This window comes from Aspergillus thermomutatus (assembly GCF_002237265.1).
Source record: "Aspergillus thermomutatus strain HMR AF 39 chromosome Unknown NODE_102, whole genome shotgun sequence".
Classification (NCBI taxonomy): Eukaryota; Fungi; Ascomycota; class Eurotiomycetes; order Eurotiales; family Aspergillaceae; genus Aspergillus; species Aspergillus thermomutatus.
In genome coordinates, this window is record NW_020798151.1 from 35,836 (window position 1) to 59,003 (window position 23,168).

General features: G+C 52.6%; 9 protein-coding genes across 9 annotated transcripts; 3 read left to right on the plus strand and 6 right to left on the minus strand.

Annotated features, from left to right (window-relative positions):
• Window positions 1-357: 357 nt before the first annotated feature.
• On the minus strand, window positions 358-2,653 carry NOG1 (putative GTPase NOG1; the record flags this gene model as incomplete). Its single annotated transcript, XM_026758280.1, has 5 exons — window positions 358-399; window positions 470-2,163; window positions 2,224-2,325; window positions 2,442-2,550; window positions 2,633-2,653. The coding sequence occupies 5 exons, from the start codon at window positions 2,651-2,653 to the stop codon at window positions 358-360; spliced, it is 1,968 nt and encodes a 655-aa protein (XP_026614184.1).
• Window positions 2,654-3,203: 550 nt separating this feature from the next.
• Window positions 3,204-4,178, minus strand: CDV56_104899 (polyamine acetyltransferase; the record flags this gene model as incomplete). The annotated part of the gene is made up of 3 exons (XM_026758518.1): window positions 3,204-3,227; window positions 3,289-3,741; window positions 3,813-4,178. The coding sequence occupies 3 exons, from the start codon at window positions 4,176-4,178 to the stop codon at window positions 3,204-3,206; spliced, it is 843 nt and encodes a 280-aa protein (XP_026614185.1).
• Window positions 4,179-5,347: 1,169 nt separating this feature from the next.
• arg2 (acetyl-CoA:L-glutamate N-acetyltransferase) lies at window positions 5,348-7,615 on the plus strand (the record flags this gene model as incomplete). Its single annotated transcript, XM_026758688.1, has 3 exons — window positions 5,348-5,398; window positions 5,537-5,614; window positions 5,684-7,615. 3 exons carry the CDS (start codon window positions 5,348-5,350, stop codon window positions 7,613-7,615), a joined length of 2,061 nt encoding a protein of 686 aa, XP_026614186.1.
• Window positions 7,616-7,840: 225 nt separating this feature from the next.
• On the plus strand, window positions 7,841-9,301 carry CDV56_105264 (sterol homeostasis protein ARV1; the record flags this gene model as incomplete). Its single annotated transcript, XM_026758883.1, has 3 exons — window positions 7,841-8,041; window positions 8,096-8,149; window positions 8,204-9,301. The coding sequence occupies 3 exons, from the start codon at window positions 7,841-7,843 to the stop codon at window positions 9,299-9,301; spliced, it is 1,353 nt and encodes a 450-aa protein (XP_026614187.1).
• Window positions 9,302-10,630: 1,329 nt separating this feature from the next.
• Window positions 10,631-11,817, minus strand: CDV56_105486 (BAR domain-containing protein; the record flags this gene model as incomplete). Its single annotated transcript, XM_026759105.1, has 5 exons — window positions 10,631-10,663; window positions 10,724-10,855; window positions 10,910-11,471; window positions 11,534-11,689; window positions 11,783-11,817. 5 exons carry the CDS (start codon window positions 11,815-11,817, stop codon window positions 10,631-10,633), a joined length of 918 nt encoding a protein of 305 aa, XP_026614188.1.
• A 621-nt stretch (window positions 11,818-12,438) lies between these two features.
• Window positions 12,439-13,868, minus strand: CDV56_105625 (uncharacterized protein; the record flags this gene model as incomplete). The annotated part of the gene is made up of 4 exons (XM_026759244.1): window positions 12,439-12,485; window positions 12,544-13,011; window positions 13,065-13,155; window positions 13,215-13,868. 4 exons carry the CDS (start codon window positions 13,866-13,868, stop codon window positions 12,439-12,441), a joined length of 1,260 nt encoding a protein of 419 aa, XP_026614189.1.
• Window positions 13,869-15,564: 1,696 nt separating this feature from the next.
• On the minus strand, window positions 15,565-18,867 carry CDV56_105845 (putative C6 finger domain protein; the record flags this gene model as incomplete). The annotated part of the gene is made up of 4 exons (XM_026759464.1): window positions 15,565-16,765; window positions 16,821-17,935; window positions 17,990-18,633; window positions 18,693-18,867. The coding sequence occupies 4 exons, from the start codon at window positions 18,865-18,867 to the stop codon at window positions 15,565-15,567; spliced, it is 3,135 nt and encodes a 1,044-aa protein (XP_026614190.1).
• A 1,119-nt stretch (window positions 18,868-19,986) lies between these two features.
• On the plus strand, window positions 19,987-21,540 carry CDV56_106150 (25S rRNA (adenine645-N1)-methyltransferase; the record flags this gene model as incomplete). Its single annotated transcript, XM_026759769.1, has 1 exon — window positions 19,987-21,540. One exon carries the CDS (start codon window positions 19,987-19,989, stop codon window positions 21,538-21,540), a length of 1,554 nt encoding a protein of 517 aa, XP_026614191.1.
• Window positions 21,541-21,800: 260 nt separating this feature from the next.
• Window positions 21,801-22,874, minus strand: pup2 (proteasome core particle subunit alpha 5; the record flags this gene model as incomplete). The annotated part of the gene is made up of 5 exons (XM_026759887.1): window positions 21,801-22,080; window positions 22,180-22,523; window positions 22,630-22,708; window positions 22,779-22,791; window positions 22,850-22,874. 5 exons carry the CDS (start codon window positions 22,872-22,874, stop codon window positions 21,801-21,803), a joined length of 741 nt encoding a protein of 246 aa, XP_026614192.1.
• Window positions 22,875-23,168: the final 294 nt, after the last annotated feature.

Here is a 23,168-nt window from a genome sequence, read left to right on the forward strand (position 1 = left end):
TACCAAGGCCCGACTAGGCGATTCACTACCGACGTCTGATAGCTGGCAGAAACGCGTACAATTACGATGTATCCTTGACTTTTCAGATGTGCCATCATGCATCATGCCATACCAACGAAAATTGATTCTTGACTCTAGGGATATACGGTATGATAGAACCAGGTATTCGAGCGGTTATCATTCAGATCAGGCGGAATGAAATGGAATCAAATGAAAGCAAAGCACGGATAAAGGACCCCAACGCCGATTTTTGACACCCGTTCCGTTTTGAACAATATACGACTAAGATTAGGAATGGACTTCGTCTCATCGTCGACTTCGACTTCGATCCGGACCACGAATGCAATGCGGATGCCTTTACCGGCGCTGGGTCTTGCCGATCGTGCGTTTGCCGGTGTACTGTTATTTTCATTAGAGTCAGTGGATAAGGGGAATGAGGGGGAGAGGGAATGGTAAGGGGAGAACGTACCAGATGCTTGGGCAAGGAGGCGGTCGTGTGTCGGTCTGCTTCTCCCTGGCGGGCCATGCGGTTCATCTTCTTCTGGCCCAGCTTGAGCAGGCGCTCGGCCTTGCTGCGGGAAGTCGTGTCCGTCACACCGTCCATCAGACGGTTGGTGGCCGCCTGGCTGCGGGCCCGGCTCTTGGCACGGGCAATAGCCTGGCGAGGATCCGAGCCGTCGATGTCCATGGCGTCGCTGGCGTCGACTTCGCTGCGGGTGGTGGTGCGGCCGCGCACCTGGCTCTGGGAGCGGGCTCGGGCGGCGGCGGCGTCGACGTCGTAGCCGGCCGCGTCCAGAGCCTGCTCCATCTGCGACAGCTTCTTGGCCTTGGCGCTGCGGGGGATGGCCGCCCGGTTCTTGAGCGACTTGCGCAGCTTGGCGTCGTTGCGCATCAGCGCGCGCTTCTCGCGGATCAGGTCCGCCTTCATGCGAGTGTCTGCGTCCTCCGCGTCCTCGACGCTCTCGTCCGACTCGTAGTAGCCCTCCGCCTCGAGCTTCTCCTCCTCTTCCTCCAGCGCGGCCAGCTTCTGCTCGATGTCCGGGTCCACAAAGTCGTAGATGTTCTTGCCGTTCCAGACCTCGGGGATCTTGTCGTGCTTCCACTCGTCGTCGGCCAGCGCGTAGTTCTTCTTGAGGTCGACGTTGTACACACCGGCACCGCCGTTCTCCTCCTCGATGTCCCGCTCGAGCTTCTTCCGGTTCGGGTCGTCCTTGTCGTACTTCTTCAAGGCCTTGACCGCCTCGGGGATGAATACCTCACGCACGCCACCGACAGGCTGTGCCACGTGGATACGCGCCAGCACGTCGCCCAGACGACCTCCGGGGGTCCCGGAGCTGTTGGTCCCAGACTTGAGCTTCTGAGCCACCCGCTCGGCCAGGAGCTTGTCGCAAGCAGCGTTCTTCACAGCGGTGACACCCTCGGTGGTTGCGCACGACAGCTGCAGCATCTCCACATCGCCGGACTTGAGGATCTTCTGGATCTCCTCCTGGTATTCCGGCTCGAGATCCTCGGGACGGCGGACGTCAATCTTGTTGACCACCAGGAAGACGATCTTGTTGGCAAACAGAGGTCTGATGCTGTGGAAGAGCTTGATCTGATCGGCGACCGAGTAGCCACATTGCTCGGAAAGATCCATGAAGTACATGATGGCAGAGCGAAGATGGGCAATAGCGGTAATGGACTGCATTTCAATCGTGTTCATTTCCTCCAGAGGGTGGTCCAGGATACCAGGGGTGTCAATCGCCTGGAATCGCAGGTACTTGTAGTCGAAATGGCCGACGAACAAACTCTTCGTGGTGAAAGCATAAGGCTGGACATCGACATCGGCACGGGTGATGCTGCGCAAGAAGCTGGACTTTCCGACATTGGGGTACCCGCAGATCAGGAGAGTCCGGGTGTTGGGGTCGATGGAAGGGAGACGACCCAAATGCTGCCGAACCTGCTCCAGGTAGACAAGAGGATCCTTCAGACGTCTGCAGATGGTGGCCATACGACCCAGGGCGGCACGCTTGAGCTGCTTGCACTGGAACAGAGACTGAGCATATTTGATGAGGCGGACATAGTCGCGAGACACGGTTTCGATGAGATGCTTGGCGGTCGATACCTGGCCCAAAGCGATTCTGAAGTGGTCGGCGTCATAAAGGGTGTTCATCAGATCCTTGTCTGCAGGACGTTAGTTGTGAAAGTAATAAAATCGCAGATCAAATCAATGCAGGGACATACGGAAAGGATGGATATCCTGCAATCTGGGGAATCCATCGAGAATTGCCTGGAACTTTTCGCAGAATGTTTCCTGAGTATATTTGACCTTACGGGTGTAGAAACCTATTGTTGCGCAGAGAATTTTTCGTTAGTGCCGCCATTCATTTGAGGCCATAGAAATCGGTCGGATATGGTATCCGACCATAAATCCATGCAAGAACCCGGGACTTTGTCCATACCTCTGATACGACTGATCTTGAAACCAGAACGGATCTGTGTAGGGAGCTGTCTCTGTGTGCGACTGAGAACGATATCCAAGAACTCCTGGTTCGTTGGCACAGGTGGGATCTAAGCAAGCGGTGAAAAATCCATCAGTCTTGGCCGTTCCGAAAAGGTATCTGAGAATATATCAATCAACAAGACAACTTACATCCTTCCAGGTCGTCTTCATGATGGGCACCGGCAAGAGAAACAAAACTTGAAAGACTCTTGCGATGTTTCCCGGTGGACGAGCTGATGGAGGTGTTGTTGATAGACGGAGGGAAAAAAATTATCTGCGGGCGGTCGGGCGGGCAGATTTTAGCGGGCGGTGAACAGCGCAGATGTGGGGAGGGAAAAGTAGCGAGAGAGATTAGTATGGTCACAGAATTGATAAAGAAAAGGAGCAATCTCAGAGAATCATTCTTGTGTTCTAATCATAATCATTTACATTGACTATCATCGTGGGAGTATGGTTACACATAAGATGGCTGAAAACCCAGTCCCTCCGTCCCAGAATCACGACAGAACTCCGTTGCTTTTTCATCGTAAAGCCCACCATCTAAGACCAAAACCAGAGTGTGACCCATTAACATGCAAGTAAGGGGATTTTGAGATCATAAAGGGCAAGAAGAATGGGAAGATAAAAGACAGAGTGAATAACAAAACAAGGTGACATCAATCTTGCCGAACGAGGACACGCAATACAGAACTCGAAATCGGAGGAACCATTTTAGTCATGATTATTCCTGGGCGAATTCCAGCACCTGATCGAGTTAGCATCCACAGTCTGATGAGGGCTATACATTCTAATCAAGAGGAACTTACCAGGTCAGTCCATCCGCCACCGCCAAACTGACACTTGCTGAGACCACGGTTCTCAAACCCGAAAGACTCGTAGAAGGGCACCAGATGGTCATGCGCAATGATCGAGATGCGCTCTGCGATCGCGGCTTCCCTGATTCGCTGGATATATGACTTCATCAAAGTGCTACCGACTTGCTTGCCCTGGTGTTCTGGAAGCACGGCGAGGGAATGGATGGCGATTGTGCTACCATACTCGTCGTGTCCGACGGTCTCTCCATTCTCCACAACAACGCGTTCGCTCTTCCAGTTGGACGGAAGCTTCATGGCACTGTCTGTGACCAGTTGTGTTGAGGTCCGTGTGGCAACAATATGGCCGATCAAAGTCGGACGCGGCTTGGGTTGGCCCTCCGGTACAATAGGAATGGTGAATAGGCCTAGACATAACTCGGGACATTTTGTGAGACGGTAGATGAACTGGCAGAGAGCAGAACAAGGTCAGTCAGCAGGAGATCCCGATGGAAAAAGGTGCTGACAAGAAAACACACCTTCTCTCGAGAGCAGCGCTCGTTCTCTGGAAAAGCGTTTTCGACCTCGACACAGTCATCCACGTTGGACACCGTGAGAATTTGGACAAAGGGATGCAGGTCATCCAACTTGGTGCGCTGGTGCACAGGCGGGCGCCGGAGCCAATATGAGAAATCACTAATCTCATCGGGGTCGACTGCGACATAATCTTCATCCACCTCTTCCTCGTGGTCTTCGTCGGCAGTTTCTAAGGGAAGACCGTTCGCCATGGCAGCCTCTGCACGTGGGGACAAATCGCTGGCCGTCGCAGGGAGGGAATAGCCTTCCGCGTTGGACAAGGGCTTGAAACCGGTAATGGTTTCGGTCTGATGGGTAGGTTCCGTCATGGCGAGGCAGTTTGTCTTTTCTGTTGGGGTGTATCAGATATCTCCCAAGTAGACTCACGAAAAGGTTGTAAAGAGACTGAAAAAGAAGAAGAATTCCAGCGCAAGGGGTATCTATCACTGGCGCACTGATAGATAGTGATGGCGGAGAATGATGGGGGAGGGCTGAAAATTGGAGGGGTTTCCGATCCGGCGGGAAAGCCTAAGAAAAAGCGAGTGGAGCAGCTCAATGCGGGTGATATAAGAAGCATTAATATTAGTAGATAGATAGATAGATAGATCGATAGATCGAGAGAATTAGAATTGAGAATTTTGATATGGTTACTAGTAGATACTATGCATAAGAACCTATATCAAATTCTTCAGCTCATATTGACCGGGATCGTGATTAGCGACCTGCATCATCATCATGCAACCTTGGCTGTCGAGAAGATATCCGATTGATTGTTCCTATCTATCTCATAGACTAATAATGTTCCTAATCTGCAGGAGATTGTGCGCAGTAGCCACCAGGGGAAATCTCTGTAGTCCGTAGATAGGTAGTGGTACGTCTATCGAGCAGTCTCATATTCTCATCAGGACAGAATTTTCATCTCGAGTAACGTGACTGTTGCGACCATACTTGAGGCACATAGATAGATACTCCAGGTACTGTATGTAACCGGCGATATTATTATTGTCTCAGGATGCACATGTTCAGTCAAGCTGCCAAGCAGTTGATCCTAGTAGCCTTGACCAGTGGAAAAGCCGAGGAAGCAATCGGATCGGGTTTACTCTACATAGACGGAGTATACTCTGTAGTGTCGGCCGTACGGACAGCTAGACACCCGATAGTCAAGGACAGGACATCTCATCAATGAGCGATAATGAGGAAATTCTTCTCTCATGTGTTAAAGCTCATAATGGCGGGAAATAGCGCAGAGAATGAGTGAGAATGATTGTAGTAGCAGCCGACCGACAACGGAATGCGTCATACTAATGCCCGTCGACTCATACTAGACAATATTTTTCTTGGGCTCCCTCGACTTGTGAGCTTCTGAGCTGTCGCCCTTTTTTTGGCTGCTGGGTTGACCGCTCCAACTCATATTTCATTAATCTTTATTATCTCTATCCTTTTCTTCCATGCATCCCTTTCTGTCCTTGTTCTCGTGGGTCTTTGACAGGAACGAAACATGAGCCCCCACACTGTTTGGCCGCGGACCGTCAAGTCTTCTCTCCTCAAGGTACCTGAACCATAGGGTTGTATAACCCGATACTCGAGCGTCTCTGACCGCATCTATTGTGTCCAGAAACATCACACTTCGCTTTGCACCTGCCAGCTGCCTCGATCCTTTTCCACTACTGCTAATCGGCATGTTCAGCAGAGCGCCGACTTTTCTTCTAGCAGTCGGAGTTATGACCGTTTAGGCCGACGAGCAAAGGAGAAGCTGCTCGACCGGGTATAATCACCCTGTGATGCGTGGTTATAAGCTCAATTGGCTAACGGGTCCGTTTACTTGCAATTGCAGGAATTCTTTCTGAGCTTGTTGAGCTCCGCATCCACCAAGCGAGAAGCCAAATCCTATTTGGCTCGGTTAAAGGCTCAACACCCGAAGTCACACGAGAAGAACAAGCCCGAATTGGTGGAACCAGCGACAACACCTACCTTACCATCTGGTGTCAACCTGGGTTCTTTCTACGGAGCCTCCAGATCCGTCTACGAAAGTCCCGTCTTCCGACAGGGCCCCAGTCCTACCCCTCCACCTCCAGAGCCGCTCGAACGACTCCATTTGGCCTTGGTCAGATTGTCCACCCCGCAATCGCTTGATGACAGCATTATCGATGGCGTCGCAAAGACTCTGTCTCAGCTGAATCGGCTGGGCTTGACCTGCTGTGTTGTGGTTGATCCGGGGACGGCGGAAGCTGCAAATACGTTGCGGCAAGTTGCCATTGAGCAAGCTGATCGCTTGGCCATTGCAATCCAAAAGCAGCCCGACTCAAAGTCTCTTCGGCTCGACTCGGTCTTCTCCATTGACCCTTCCGGCTGCGGTCTCCCGCAGGTTCTCTCTCGAAAGGCGCTGCTGAATCCGCTACGCGATGGCCACACCGTCATTCTGACACCCATTGCCTACACCGAAGATGTTCCTCGGGCGGTCACAGTACCAGCGAACGACGCTGTGCTCGCGTTGACGAAAGAGCTCGCTGGTCTAGCAACCACGCCTGACCCTGATGAGGATCCCATGGTCACTGCGGAAAGAATCGGTCGTCTCCAGCAAGAGGTCTCCTTGGACCGAGTGATCCTATTAGATTCGCTAGGCGGAATTCCGGCGTTCAATCGGCGACAGACATCTCACGTCTTCATAAACATGGAGCAAGAATACGATGATATTGAGAACGAATTGTTACAGGCGCGAGAGATTGTGCCTGCGGCAGAAGCAAACCTGTTGAAGTCGGGCCCCTCTCCCATCGCAGACAGCAACCCTGTCTCAAAGTTCGTCAACGCCGAGGTTGTGCCAGTGCCTTCTGGCCCGACACAGGAACTGGAGATCGCGACCCCCCAAAGGAGTGCACTTGAAGGCCACCTGGAAAATCTGCGTCTCGCCCAGAAAGCGCTTGCTATGCTACCCTCGGCCTCATCAGGAATCATCACATCGCCATTCGAGGTCGCGAACTCGGCCCAGACATCGCCCACCTCTGACTTTTCAGCAGTGGGTACTCGACGGCAGAGAAACCCCCTGATCCACAATCTACTGACAGATAAGCCCTTGCTATCGTCGTCCCTGCCCATGAGTCGGCGTGGACCAACGAACAACGGGCAAGGCATCATTTATCCCGTTACCTCTCATACTACGTTTGTCAAACGCGGTATGCCGCTGACTATGCTGCCGAATCCGTGGGTGGAGCCGTGGACAGCTCAGAGTCGGCCGCGGCTGAGGCTGGACGATCCTAGTATCGACTTGCCTCGCTTGGTTCATCTCATTGAGGACTCCTTTGACCGGAAACTCGACGTACAGGACTACTTGAACCGTGTCAACGACCGCCTTGCCGGGTTGATCATCGCGGGTGAATACGAGGGCGGCGCCATTCTAACCTGGGAACTTCCTCCTGGCGTGAAGGACGATGGCAGTGACGCCAGTAATGCTCGAATGGTCCCCTACTTGGACAAGTTTGCCGTGCTCAAGCGCAGTCAAGGGGCAGGCGGGGTGGCAGACATTGTCTTCAACGCCATGGTGCGCTCCTGCTTTCCCAACGGAGTATGCTGGCGCAGCCGCAAGAACAATCCGGTGAACAAATGGTATTTCGAACGGTCTCTGGGCACTTGGAAGCTATCCGACACCAATTGGACCATGTTCTGGACCACCCCTGGCCTGGTGGAAGATTCGCAGCGGTTTCGGGATTACGAAGCTGTGTGCCGCAGCATTCAGCCAAGCTGGGCCGACGACACCGGCGTGGTTGATTGATTGGGTTCTGATTTTCCTTTTCCCTGCATATATTCAATTTTATCATATATCCTTCATAGAGTACATAGAGGAGCGAGAAATTGAACTGTGGATAGACTGGCAATGCCACGAACAAAACCTCACCGCCTTCGGAATGGCGATGGCTTGTCTCGTCCACCACAGAAGCAGCGTAACCTGCATTATCCCTTCTTCTCTCAACAACCATGGATCAATCTATAATCATGAATGAATGACACGATGCCCATCTGCATCGAGTGCTCCTATCCTGTTTCGCACCTGTATAGTACTTACAGCCGCGCCGACGACCGCTCTTTGGGCAAGGGTGTGCGTCTGACGCAATGTCCGCGCTGCCATCGATTTGCGGACAAATATGTGGAACATGATTTTGTGGTGCTTTTCATAGATCTAGTCTTGATCAAACCTCAGGTATTTTGTTTGTTTCTACTCCTGCCGAATTTTGACCGATGACCGAGTGGCCAGGTCTATCGACACCTGCTCTTCAACCGGCTAGGGGGTAACAATGATCAATTCGATGTACGGACTGTTCTTTCTGCTTCTTGGATCACTGCTGATTTGGCTCATTTGTAGCGCTCAATCGTCCGTCTGGGAATTCTACTCCTCCTGTTCGATGTGTACCTCACCTGGGCGCGGATCGAGAGGTCCCCCACGCTCGCAGCGTCCTGGCTTGCCCGCACACCCATCATCGTGCAATACCTCTTCTTTCTAAGCTTGAACGCCATCGCAACTCTTGCGCATCATCTCACGGTCAGGCTGCTTGCCTCCTTGCTCTCCCCAACGCCGCACGGCAGCAGCACTCACACAAGCGGAGCCGAGGCACCTCTCCCTTCGAATCCCTCCACCCCCGTCTTCCCCTCGTTCTCGTCCCAGTCCCAGTCGGTCACTCCGTCGGGGCAACAGTCACCTACCGCCACCATGACAATGAGCCCGCCGAGACTCGCGCCTCACGGTTCCTCCCAGGACGTTTCACTCTCGGCCAGTGCTGCTGCCCTGGGCACCTCGGCGTCCACCACTCATCTTGGGACTGACCAGCACCAGCACCACCACCACCATCTCGCGTCTACACCGCAGGGATCGTTCCCCTTCCCCCCGCCGCCTCTGCGCCGCGCGTCCACCGCGCCCGCGCAGAGCATTCGACCTTTGCCTCCCCCGTCCCCGGCCAGCCCAACAGCCATCAGCACCGCCCTGCTCGTCAGCAGCTGCGCGAAGCTCTTTCCAATCCTTCTCGTCATCTGGGGACCCGACGGCAGCGGCAGCTCGTCTGCACCAGTCGAACAGGACAACACAAGCGCCGGCGGGATGGCACACTCCACTCTGACGCAGCGGATGTTGAGCAGATACACACCGACCGCGAGCGCAGCCGCCCCCGGCGCGACGGGATTCGTATCCTCCGTGTCGTCGTCCCTGCTGGAGAACCTGATCTCCAGCCTTGCGTGGTTGATGCCGGCGTCGATGCCAACGAGCCACCTGGCAGATTTGGCCGAGCTGGTCGGATCGCTCTTCTCGCTCGGGGCAGCGGATACGCACCTGGTGCTGTTGAGTCATATCGAAGCGCTGTATATCCTGCTCGGATGCGGGTATCTGCGCGCGGTGGCATTGGCGGTGGCCGGCCTGCTGGCGCGGTGGACGGTGCAGAGGGTGATCCTAGGTGCGGTGGGCATCGGCTGATCCCAGTCTCTACCATTCAAATATTATACTCAACAATACCTTATTTCGGATACAATATCTCAATCTCTAGAAAACAGCGCTAAAGCAACCAGCTCGTAACCAGGCGAATACTTTGTGTCCGCATATAAAACCATAGGTCACTATACAGTCTTCCCTCAGCCAGTAACCAGAACCCCCAAGCCCAACCCAATCACCCCCAAAACCCACAACCCATATCGGAAAACAACTGACGGAACCTCAATGCGGTACCCGATCAGGCCGAATATCCGACCTCTTCGGCACGATAAGCGGATGCCACTGCGCAAGGAACGTAATAGCTGGAACGCAGAGCACATCAGCTCAGCACGCTCCAAGGCAACCCAAACAGAAAAGCACAGAAAAGCACAGAGAGACGGATACGAATACATACCCCACATCAAATAACACGACGCAAGCGATAGAATCAGTGTGCTCCGCCACAACCTATCACGCAATCAGCTTCTGCACGGAACCGCAAGTGTAGAGTAAAGTAAAGGTAGGGGAAGGAACGCTCACGTCTGGTTCTCGCCCTTGGGACTGAAGATCCATACGGCTAGGGCTGCGAGCACGACGATGATCAGGCCGATGAGGAGACTCCATCTGCGTATACTTGTATTAGAGTTTGTTTGGGTTGAGGGAGGCGAGGAGGGGGGTGACGGACCCGTTCGCCATGGTGGTTCGAATAGTGGTCTGGTCTGGTCTGCGAGGGTCGGGGTGATGTGATCTGGACTTCGGTGTACAGGACCAGCCTGATACGGTTGACTATCGAGACGAGGATGGAGATCGAGGTGTTCGTCTTGTCGGAGGTGATGCAGCGGGAGCTGGAGGTGAGCTAGAGGTACTCCCGTATCCTGTTGATGTGACGTTCCCGCGTAGCGTAGGGTTCTTGAGTTCGGTATTTAAGACAAGGTGATTAGAGCAGCGTCGTGTGCGATTGGTTCAAGGCAGGGACTGTTGACGCAACGGTTGGTAGAGTCGAGGCTTTGGATTCCTTCTCTGGAGTCGGCGGAGCTCTGAGGTTCTCCATACTCTTACTCTGTGCTTGGTGCCTTTGCGGCCTGAGGGCTGAGGCAGCAATGCGGAACCGTCTTGGCATGTGGCGGTGCAGTGATGCTCATGTCTACGAAGCAGGTAGTTATATAGAGCTACGGTTTTACGTGAATTAGACACAATGCTGAGGGAAGCAGTCTACATTTGTGGAAAGGATATATGGATATATGTCTGTCGCAGAAACAGTAGCGGTGGTCACAATGTGGCTGACGAAAAGGGAGAAACAAATTATAAGGAGGGAAAGACACGACCAGGCGCGGTCTAAGCACCCTCACGGCTCTTACGGTAGCTAGCCTGAGGTCAAATTAGAATGAGTGTTGACAAGAACCAAAATTACAGGCTGAGATGACATACCTCTTGCTCAACCTGCAATCCATCCACAACAGGAGCCAGCTCACTGAGGATCTCGTAGGCTCTCTTGTGGAATTCCAGTTGCGCAGCAATCAAGTCCGCCAAGTTCCGCAGAGGCTCGGGGGTGTCAAGGACCTAGACACATGTCAGTGCGGGTGTACTTTCCAACAGATGAGAACCGGAACATACATTCTTCATCACGCTCACGGCCTCCTCAGTCTGCCCGACAAATTCATCCTCCGCCTGTTCAATCTCCGCACGCGCCTCCTCGCTCAGGTTGTCCAGATCACCGCCGGCAGCCGCCTTCCTCCTGGCCTTGATCGAGTCGAGCATGAGTCGGGCATTCTCCACGTTCTTGCGCGCCTTGGCCGCGAACATCAGGTTGGTGTTCAGGGTGGTGTTCCAGCCAGCCAGGAAGCGCGACTGGATCTGAGCGTCCTGCGCCAGACGGGCCTCGCCCACCTTCTCCGAAGCGAGAGCGTACTTCTCGAGCGCGGTCGCCAGCGGGTCCTCGCCGGGATGGACCTGTGCCAGGGTCTGGGAGCCAGCCAGAGAGGCGCGGGCGATGGCATGGTTAAAGGTCTTGGGCTGGGGTTTGGCCGATGGAGGGGCGACCAGGGCCGCCTGGGCCTCGGCGGGGGAAGAGGCCTGCGACAGGAGCTGGACCTTTTCACTGATGGTGCGGCCTAAGTCATTAAAGGACTCGCGGATGTTGGGAGGGTAGTCGTAGGCCTCGTTGGAGTACTGGGATCTGTGCAGCAGGGACGGTTATTCATCGTGTGTAGAGTCAATGGGGGCAGTCTTGACACCTACGTCACCTGGAGGAGCTTCTGGTGTACCAGCTTCAGCGCATCAACGCGCTTCTCGAGCTCGATGTACTCATCAGGGAGCTGGGTCTTGTCTTCAGCCTGACCCAACTGCTCCTTGATCATCTGCTGCGTGCGCGCAGCGAAGGGGGTGAAGCTCGCACTATTATGAAAATGACACAGCCATGTCAGCATGGGATGCCCTTGAGGCAGATCTGAGAATAGCCCCACGACAGGAGCTTTCGAATCATCTCACCTGAGGTTCTTTCCGAAGGCTTGGAACTTGTCCATGGTGGCAGATAATTCTTCGGACCTATGAATAAAATTGATGTATGGAGCAAAGCACAGCCTCGAGTACTGGCAAAGTAGGAATCCCAGCTTATTCGTAGCAAATTGGTTTGTTTGGGGATGACCGTGCGGGATGCTCTGACATCGCTCGTGTATCTAGGCCGCACCTGTTCGACACCGCCTCGATTCGGTCGCACCGCCACTTTGTATGTCGCTACAAGGATACTGAACCTCCATTAGAAGCCGCCGTCACTGAGTTTCACTCTCTTATAATCTAGGGAATTCCTGCTGACCAGCTTGGGTCATCTATCACTGTATATTGCCGACAGGCACATGTGATCATCATAATTCAAACATGATTTATTGCACGAGGTTGCAGATATGCAGCATTAAACGCAGGGGTCGTATACTTCAAAGTTATCATCAATCAATAAGAGATAGATATCGTCAACCGCATCGCCAGCATCGCCAGAAAATAAACATATTGTCGCAAGGGAAAGGATTTCATTCATAATGATACAGGAACGAAGATGCGAGAGACCCGAAAAGAAACAAGTCGTTAGTCATGATTAAGTGGCTACCGCACGCAGAGTCAATCGCCGCGTCGTCGCAAATAGTCATACTTCAGGTGAGAGTTGCCATCATTGCGCGGAGGATCCGGGGGTTGGGTCCTATACAAAGTCTCAGAAATTTGAACCGCAATGCTTCACCGGAACAGGGCCAACCTACCTCTGCGGTCTTTCCTCACTTCAGTGATCTCCTCGACGTCACCACTGGGAAGCGTGAGCTGGGTGTCACGGATCACTTCGTCTCTGTCGCTGATCTCCAATCGTCTGAGCTCGCGAAGATCCTCATCGCTGTCTCGAGGACGCACGACGATGGCCAGAGGACCGGTACCGCTCTTGTCAAAATCGACGTGATCATCAAATCGCTCCACCATCCGTACTGGAGAGGAGAGTCCCCGACGGCGACCATGGACTGATATTGATCGTGTACGGGAGACAGCCCTCGTCACTCGCTTCTCGCTGAGCTCGTAATGGCGCGATGGAGATCGGTGGCGGGAGGGCGATCTTTCGATGATCAATGTGTCATGGCTTGCTCGGGGGGAGTATGTCTCCATCGTGAGTCGCTCGACAGTTCTCTCTTTCGGTCGCGCACGAATTGGCGATGGTGAACGGCGAGCATATATGGCCCGAGCTGGGACAAGAGTCAGCGAACGTTGTTTCACAATGGTGCATGTGGCTACTGACTTTCTGTCTGGCGCCTGATCTCCCGACTCAAGCTGATGACTTCGTCAATCTGATCTTTGGAAAGAGCCAACTGGATCGTGATTCGGTCATCCTACAAAGGGTTAGCACCGATGGATCTTGCGTCGTGTGTTTCGTCTGTTATCTACGTACCTCTTCCTCATACGGATATCCCAACTTCTTGATCGCAAGTGTGTGCACCAGTCTTCGCGGCATGCGAGTTTTGCCCTTGCGAGGATACGGTTTCTCATATCCAATCTCTTCAACTACTTCCTCGCGAACGCGACCGCTCGACCGGCGCGGATGAGCCGCGTACCGATCTCGCTCCTGCAGAATTCGAAACTCCTCATCGCCATAGTACTCTGGCTCCGCGATGCGAATGTCTTCGTAGTAGTCAGTCTCTCTGTGTCGGCGGGAGGGACGTCTCCGGGGAATGGAAGGCGCAGGTGGCTCGCGAGGCAGATGCCCGCGGATGTAGTATTCGTCTAGCTTGCGCGAGGGGATGCGGTCAAATGTATCCAAGGAAGACTGGCGACGCAGCAGGCGAGGGCGCGGGGGAGGGCTGTCACCGCGTGGCCGTTCGTAGGCAACAAGTGGACCCGAGGTATGAATTAGATGGTCGTCCTCGTAGAATCTGTCCGGCCGGCGGGCAGGAGGACCGTATCTGTCAATCTCATGTAGGCGGGATTCGAAGCGATCTTCTTCAGACCGACGGGGACGGTCGAGGACAGGAGGGCGAGAGTAGCGGCGCTCTCGAGTGCGCTCCACCCTCTCGGAGGAGGAGCGGTAGTCGTCGTACCGCGACATGATTCACGTAGAGTAGCTTCAATCGTGTGACCAGATACGGGTCGAAATATCGTGGATTGATGGCGGTCAACAGATCTCTGTATATGACCTGAGAGTGAGAGTGAACCGTGGGTGACGACGGCGGCTGACTCGACGGCCCGCTGACAGCGGGGTAGGAAGAACCGTGGGTGGAGGGGAGATTTCAATCGCAGCAAAGATCAAGAGGATGAAGAGGTAAGAGAAAAGCTGGAGACAAGGACAATGAAGATGGAGAAGAAGCCAGATATGAAGGAAGGTTCAACCAAGAAGAACAAAGGAAGCCTCGAGCGATCTTCAGTAGTATTCATAGAGAGACGGGACAAAGCTGATAACAAAAATAAATAATGAGTGGATGACGTCTGGTGTGGAGATACAAGGCGTTACCGTAATATTCCGTCCTTCCCCATACAAACTGGCTAGTGCCTTGGTATGGCCTCTGTCACGAATCAATACCTCCATTTCGTCGTAGATCTATTCTTAGGCATCTCTCATCGTTCTTTCTTTCGCCACGATTACTACGCCTCCTTCTGCTCCTTACTGATGCTGTGGACATTCTCATCTCTTCAGAAATCCAGAGCCTATAGCCTGACTTGTTCTTCTTGCCCCAGTTGTGAACAGGAGAGATCCCGTCGATCACCCATCCTTCAGACCCTCCATTTGTGACCTGGGAATCCTCGCTGCCCAATCCATACCAACCACATGACTTCTTTCCTGACACATTTGATGTCTTCATCATTCCTTATGACCTGGGATCATGAAGCACGAGTGTATCTATTACAATGAAGGAGGGACAGGGACATAAGGAAAGTCTCTCGGATACACCCGCGCTGACAGGAAAGATACTTCTAGTGCACTTGAGCGATCTCGAGTGGATGCGTAGCAGGAATTGAATTCAGCCAAGTGGCTCCAAGCAGCGACGGCCAGGATTTTCCTGCATAAACGACACAGATATACAGCCCTTTTCCTGCAAGGGGACTGGCTGCCCAACGCATATCCATGTGTACCTGCATTGCCCACCCACGGTAATGGTTTCGTTGTCGTGCATGTATTATTGTGTTGCAGATTCGAGGCAGCAAATCATTGCCTGTGCCACTGGAAAATTCAAATGCCCTTGTTCTGCATGTCGCGATCGCCCCGACGAGGCATCGTGAAACCGTTTCAAGGACGTGACCTCATGATGAGACAAAGGTCAATCTTCCTAGAATCATTACTTGCATTGTGAAGAGTCCATCAACAATGGAGTGTAGTTCTAAATGGTCTTGCATTTCCTGAAGCCCGAGTTCATGATCCCCAACGTGCCAAGTACATGCGGATGCCTGAGCTTCCATGGATGTTCTGCCGACTAGCCATGAGGCACCTGCCATCGCAAATGCGACAATACTACCCGAAAAGACTCAAGCAGCAGTGACCTGGTAATTATACCATATCTCAGCTTAGACCTAAAATATGGTACACAGTTCCGTAATGTCTCATTCAATGACGACTCTCCGTTGCTCTCAGATGAAAATGGACCGCCACTGCAGAGGACGCGTCCCCTGTTTATGGGAAGCCTGTAGAGATCCAGACTCGGAGCCACACTCGACGATTCGGCAATGTTTGACGCAGGAGCTAGATAGCCTGCAGCCTTCCTGGATATGCGCTTTACGCAAAGAAGTGGTTCGGCACAAAAGAGTATCTGTTATGTCCGGTCGTCTGTTTCCAATTTCAGAATATCGTCTTCCAGGCTCAAGAGCCCCATTGCCCAGTGAACATGCATCGATTTACTAATAGTAACGAATCTCCTCTCCGTGTTGACACCTGCGTGGCGTTCTGCATAAACGCCTCCCTCGGGTGACGGGCCGGCATCGGGTCGTTGGCGGACATTCTCTTGCGTACGCTGATACGGAGGGCCGCGCCCCTGCTTTGCGGCAACGGTCCATGCATTTTCGCAGCCGATGGCTATAGCCTCAGACGATTTCCAGCCAGTCAAGCGTGAGACATCGCGTAGCTTCGAAATAGTCCAGCCGCGCTGGGCAACGTCAACGTACTGAACGGCGGCAAAGAAGATAGGCACAGTCATCTCAATCAAGCAGGCCCCCAAGGTAGGGCTCAATTTGCCCGCCTCCACGTTGAACCACTGTGGGAAGTATATACCCGCGGCAATTTTTCCGATAACCTGAGCGTAGTCCGCCGTCGTAGGCGCTGCCACTCCCGCAGCGACCATCATAGCGGGCGGCATTGACGGGTGCAGTCTGTGTAACAGAATTCTGCCTGCGTAGTAGAATCCCCAGATCACCGCGACCGTATGCGTGCGATACTGCAGCGCTGGCCCGAACGGGGTCGATATAGGAGGGATAGTATCAGCTGGCAGAGGAAGGAAATCAGGACCAAGGGCACTCGCGAAAGTATCAAAGGCAGCCAGAATATCTTCCCATTCGCTCTCTGCATCGTCATATGACATGACCTCTCCCTCTTCATCCTGACCGGGTGACGGACTTCGGTGTGCTGTGCTAGCAAACGCCGAAGGGAGACGTGTCGGTCCTCTCGGTGGAGCCATGCCATACATGGGAGGTGAATTTCCTGACCCTGCATTGGGACCAGCCACAGGTGACTGGCGGTTAGGTTCAGGCCCACGGTTCTGCATGGATTCCGGAGGAGGCCCTCTTGGTACGTTCGCGTCGCCCTTGGCAAAGCGAGACATGAATCTGTGAAGACCCGGACCTGGTCTCCAGTCATTGCCAGTGGTTTTAGCTGCATGCAGCTTTCGTTTCCTGTCACGGTAACCGAAATCAGTGAGCCGGGCCAGCAGTAGCCACAGATGATCAGCTGAGCCATAGACGGCATCCAGTCGGCCCATACCGGCGCGCGGTGGGCACTGACCCCAACGGGAAAAAGGTAGTCTAGCTGATTATGAGCATATAGAAGGCAAATAATCAAAAGAGGAGAATCACTAACATAAGTCCACCACCCCCGATGACACTTTGGATCATGTCTTGTTTGCAGTACCACCAATAGAGATCACATTGGATTCTATAGGTCTCAATGTCTTTCCGGGTAAATTGTCTTTCGCGCGTGCGAATACGCCCATCCTCTACCTGGCCGAACTGATCATAATTGACCGCTCGACCTAGAAGAGATCCTATGAACTTCTCATCAATGCTGCTTTCTTTCTCAGCGAATGGGTCATCCTCCAAAATCCCTTCGTCGAAGGCATAGTAGTCCGCATAAGCCGATTGGGCTTTCATCATTTGCTGCCGTTGAGCCCATACCCTCCGCCGGTAAGATCGAATATCACGTGTGATGGTGGCAAAATCAATCTCACGTACCAACTGGGCCGATCCTGCCACATGGCTGTTCCATTTCGAATGCTCGGCAGTCATCACTTCGTAATATGCCAACAGGAGTGTAGCAGCCAGAGTGCCGACCTGTTTGCGCCGTTGGGGCAGACCTACAGCATGTCCGACTCTCTTGAGCGCATAATGATAGTGCTTCAACGAAACAGTCGGGGGCGCTTGTTGCAGATACGATATATGTAAGCTGCTGAGAGCAAGTATGGCTTGAAGCAATGCTTGGTGCTCTAATGCCTTGAGAGGCATTGTGTGTGTCCACAGGCCTTGCTGAGCTGCCGGTACAGGTGAGCCAAGTGTGTGTGCAGAATCTGCAGGGTGTCGCTCGAAGATTGATAAAGATGGGCCAGTTGAATGGATGAAGTGGACGAATATTCGAGCTGTTTTTGGGTTATTCAACGGTGAGGAGCCAAGTGTAGGGCGATAAGAAGCAAGCATGTTGGGTTCGTTCAGATAGGTGGTGAAGGACCGGAGCTGTCGTTCATCTCGATTTGCAGAGGCCACAATGAGGCTGAGTTGATTGAAGTCTTCGACTGATGTTTGATCCTCCATTTCTTCATCAGATTCAACATCATAGTATTCTTCACTTTCGTCGTCCACGTAGATGGATTCGTTTGAAGATGTTATCAGCGGGGTCGCCGTAGGGTCATTCACTATATATCGTTCCTGTCTCGTACCTGAAGCGAACGCGGCTGCGGTTGCTGGGTCGGTTTGATACAACTTCTAGTATGGTATTTAGTAGCCAGCGACAAGCCCGATTAAATTGTAGCCCCATACCTGAGAATTTTGTGCAGTTACAAATGCTAGAGTAGGGTCGATCGACGTCCCTTGCGGATTCATGACCGGCACTGGAGGTTCAGGCCACATTGATGCCTGCTGCGGTGGCAACCGCTGGTCTGCTGACGGAACGACGTTGTAAGTTGGAGCACCCATTCCATGTTGCGGATGGTCTGGATTTTGAATACCCCGCTGGTGCTGCGGAAAGTCAAACGGTGATATTGGTGCCCCTATCATTCCAGGTGCGCTGGGAACGGAGACAAGAGGTGCTTCATACTGCTGCGATCGAGGTTGCAACGCACCCACATACGTTTCTTGTACTGCTGCACTACCAGTTGTGTTTAAAGTAGACTGTCCTGTGGCTGCTAGTGGGAAGGGCCTCGGCGCCAGCAACGGTCTGTTGGAGCCAGCCTGTCTCTGCTGAGAGAGCTCATGATCATAATATCCAGTTGGAAACAGGGCTCCTGAGGGCATTGGCTGCATTGGGGCATTGAGAGTCTGATTTGTGTTATAGGCTCCGAATATGCCGATGGGGTTTTTGAAGATGACACGCTGAGTATAGCCCTTGCATTCTCTCTTTGATTTGATACAATTGTTGCATATGGGCTTCTCTTCTCCGCACTTGATGCGGCGTTGTCGACAAGCTATCAACCGGTCAATGACTGTTATAGCCCTCGCCACCACCATTGTGTTTTGAACGTACTGAGACAACCTGTTTTGGTGCGTTTCTTGGGGACCTTCTGTGCAGACACGCTCGTCGGTTCAGTTTCAGCCTCCGGTTCTTTACCCGCGGCTGGTACATCTGCTACCCGAGTTGTATCTGAATCATTGGCCAATGGCTCCCGTTGAGGATCCTCGAAAGCTTTTGTCTCCCCCATAACGAGATACTATGTGACGATGTGAGGCTAATCCCATAACCGAGAGGCAGCGTGGGTCGATGAGGTCGAGAACCGATTTAGAGAATGAAAAAAGGATAGAAGAGACTTTTGATAAGAGTCCCTGGGGGCCAAAACAGTTTACATGAGTGGGGAGATGCAGTTCCACTCACTAGGGCAGCACTGGAGTGGTAGCACAAACGATGCAGCCACGATTATTGGCCTGAAACCGTCGGCCAGATTTCCCAGGGTTCCCCACTGGAGTCTATCTGCTATTTAGTCTTCTTAGGTTCCGCGGCTTGCCGGAGTGTTGAGGTGCTGAAGCGTGGACAATTGGAATAATAAGGCTTTCTTTTCAGCCAGCCTAGCCATATTATAGATACGGCTCAAGAATTCGCCAAGATATTCATCCGACTTGTGGCGTGGGCTGATGCTATCAATATCGGTGGTTACACTCATATGGCTTTTTAGGCCTCACGCTAGTCATCCATTCTGCAGATATGGCAACGGCTGGCAAGAGTGTTCACTCGCTTTACTTGGCAATCATGCGCCTGAAGCTGAGATACATTGCGTCTTCGCCCTGAGTACGGAGTACTGTCGTGTAAATCATGAGCAAGGAGTTGAGCACTCTCGGTTGCACAAGTACGAATCTTTCGTAAGCCTAGAATAAGACACCGAGGCTCAGACTTCGTATTCTCTGTGACACAGGAAGTCACTGAACTAAGGACTCCGCCTGGTTATGCAAAAAAGAAATGAAGGAATGAGCCGATCTAGACTGCTCTCGACCAAGAACAAGCTTAAAAATAGCTCGTTTCTGACGCTTGCTGATCAGGAGGATGGGCACGGAGTACGGAGTACTTTGACTGACGATACCTTAAATGCTGACCGCCTTTAGCGTCGACCAGCAGAAAAACAAATCGCTTCTCACCGCCAACAATATTTTTTTCCTTTTTTGTGTACTTCTGGTAAGAGGCTGGACGCTAACCTTAAGGACGACGCTGGCAGAAGAGATTGCTTGGCTTGCTCTTGCGTACGGTTTTGGGTCGACGAGGAGTCATAAATTCTAGATTCGGCGACAGATATCTCACATTGTGCAGATATCGTGGTCTAGCTCTTGCAGTCATGTTTGCCGTCCCAGGATGGTCCGTCCCAAGCTCTGCTCTGAAGCAGCAGCAGGAGCCCGGATCGCAATCTCAAAACCAGTCGCAACAGACTAATGGATCGCCGAAAGCAAATGCTAAATCCAACAAGCGGAAGCGCGGCAATGACCATGTCACCAAAGCAAACGTCGATGAAATGTACCGTCGACACATAGCAGGTCACAAGGGCACCCCGAAATCCCAGAAGCAGGGTGCGAACAATGCCGCGAAACCTAGCAAGAAACAAAAGAAGGAGCATAAGGCAGGCAATGAAGAAGCTTCTATGCCAGAAAAGCAGAACAATCAGATGAAGAGAGACGGCCACAAGGACAAAGAGGATACATCGAGCAGTGCTCAGGATGTCGGAAATAAGGCGGATAAGAAGGAAAAGAAGCTGAAGAATAAGAACAAGAATCAGACCAAGGAACAGAAACAAGCCGCTTCTCACGAAGGCGAATCCGTTATCCCTCCTGCTCCGCCGAAAACAGAAGCGATTCTTACACCCCTTCAGCAGGCTATGCGGCAGAAGTTGATATCCTCCCGTTTCCGCCATCTGAATGAGACGCTGTATACAACACCTTCTTCTAAAGCCCTTGAACTGTTCACCTCCAACCCCGAGCTTTTCGATGAGTACCATGCGGGGTTCTCTCGCCAGGTCAAAGAGTCGTGGCCTTCCAACCCTGTTGATGGCTACATCGCGGCTATCCGCAAGAGAGCAGGCGTGTCGTCAGGTTCCAAGAAGGGCAACAAACCTGACAACAAGAAGAGCACGCAGGCGCCGCCGCTTCCTCGGAGACCTAACGGCCTCTGCACAGTCGCTGATCTGGGCTGCGGTGATGCCCAGCTCGCGCAGGCTCTGACTCCCTCTGCGCAGAAATTGAACCTGAAGTTGCTCAACTTTGACTTGCATGCTCCACCAGGCTCACTCATCACCAAAGCAGACATCTCCAATTTGCCCGTTGCCGACGGGTCCGTGGATGTGGCTATTTTCTGTCTGAGCTTGATGGGCACCAACTGGGTGTCTTTCGTTGAAGAAGCGTGGCGGGTTCTTCGCAGCGATGGCAAGGGCGAATGCTGGGTCAGTGAAGTCAAGAGCCGCTTTGGCAAGGTTGTCCGCAAGAGAGCCCAGATTGGTGCACGCAAACCGCTCAGCAAGTCCGAGAAGAAAAAGCTCAAGAAGAAGCAAGCGGGTGAGGACGATGCCGACTCTGATGTGGACGAGGCAGATATCTACGCAGAAGACGCTCGTCAGGCCGATGATGACGAAACTGATATCTCGGCCTTCATTGAGGTGTTCCGCACGCGTGGCTTCGTTCTCAAACCTGAATCGGTTGACAAGTCGAACAAAATGTTTGTGAAGATGGAATTTGTCAAACAAGGTGGTGCCCCGACAAAGGGCAAATATGCCTCGGTCGCTCCAGCTGGAACAGGACCCGGCAAGAAAAGATTCATCGACAAATCTACTGATGTTGGTGCTGGCATGTCTCTCGAGGAAGAGGCCCGTGTCCTCAAGCCTTGTGTCTACAAGATTCGGTAGGAGACACGCATACTTACACGTGTATTTAGCCATGAATAGCTGTATATACTACAAATTACCATCTAGCTAATCACCTGCATAACAATGAAAGCTCATTGTACAGACCTGCAAAATGATGACAAACCGTGTGAGGTTCTCGCAGAATGGTTGTGTTCATTGCTCTTCTATCAGATGTCAAACAGTCACCGGTCCAGGGCAGACGTCGTAAGTCTTCTGATCTATGGTAGCCGGCATCTCAAGATTTGTCCATAAATCCTTACTCATTGATTTCCGCCCAATTGCGCAACAGCCCGGCCCATCTCCTCGTCATCGTAGATATGGAAGCCCTTCTCTTTAGTAACGCTAGCCAACTGGACATTCTTCGCATCCAACTTCTCCTCCATGACCTGTTTCAGCGTTTTCAATACCAGTGTCTCGGCCTCGGGCAGCGTCAAGGAACGATGGTATTCATTCTGTAATTCCGCCTGCGCACCTTCGCTTCCCGACCCGATGGCCTTCGCATCATATCTGTAAAATGTGCCGGATGGCTCGGCATGATACCTGCAACCATAAATTGAGATTAGTCCCATTGAAAGGCAAAACCGACCAACGGGCGGCTTAGGACATGGGACTGTGTGATGTTGCAAGTGTTCAACGTACAGTTGCGGCCCATCCTCATCGTAACCCGCGATTAATAGGGCAACACCAAAAGGTCTGCTCATGACACTTTCATCATCATCACCGGTCTCACCGAATCGCAGTGCAAGGTCGCAGATTGCTTGGGTCGTGCTCTCTACTCTCAGAGGCTCGGCATAGTGGAAGGCATGGTTCTGGCATTCAACGCGAGCGTGCTCGACCAGGGACCGGGCATCTGCCTGCAAACCGGACATGGCACATCCGATGTGCTGGTCGATTTCGACAATCTTTTCGACGGACGACGCTTCGAGAAGCGTAGATGTGACACGCTTCTCCACTCCTAGAATAACACCTTCCGAGGTAGCTACCTGAAGGGAAGTTAGGAAAAGGCCAAACTGATTCTTCCTGTCTCCGACAGTAAAATAACAGCAGTAATTTCAATCAAGATAGCATTCTAGTGATGGATGAACGTACACCGATCGCTGTCGATCCCAGTTTGATAGCTTCAAGCGAGTATTCGACCTGGAACAGACGCCCTTCAGGGGAGAAGGTGCTGTGATAATTTGGTCGTCAGAACTAAAGAAACATGCAGAGAGCTAACAGAGGGGTCATTGGGCCCGTACTTGATTCCACGGTCTATTGGCAGAGCTGGTGTTAGCTGACCGCATCGGAGAGGAAGTGCTATAGAGCTTACCGTATTCCGATCGCGCGATGAACATCTTGGATTATCTGCGAAGGAAGTAGGAAATACGAAAAAATGCTTCAGTGAGGAGAGATTCGATATAGAAGCGGATCAAGAAGAGCGACGAAAGTAGAAAGGAGGGCAAGTGGTGATGAGGTGGAAGCTGTGTCTTGGAGCTCGGGCGAAGCTCTAAGATGGGACTACGCAAGTTGACGGAGGGCCTGGCGAAGAGTTGGCGCAGGCCTCAGGCCGCAAGGCATCACATGCGCCTGATACCTTAACTCCGCTGCCTTAACGAATCAGGAAATGTAAACTGCGGTACGGTACATGC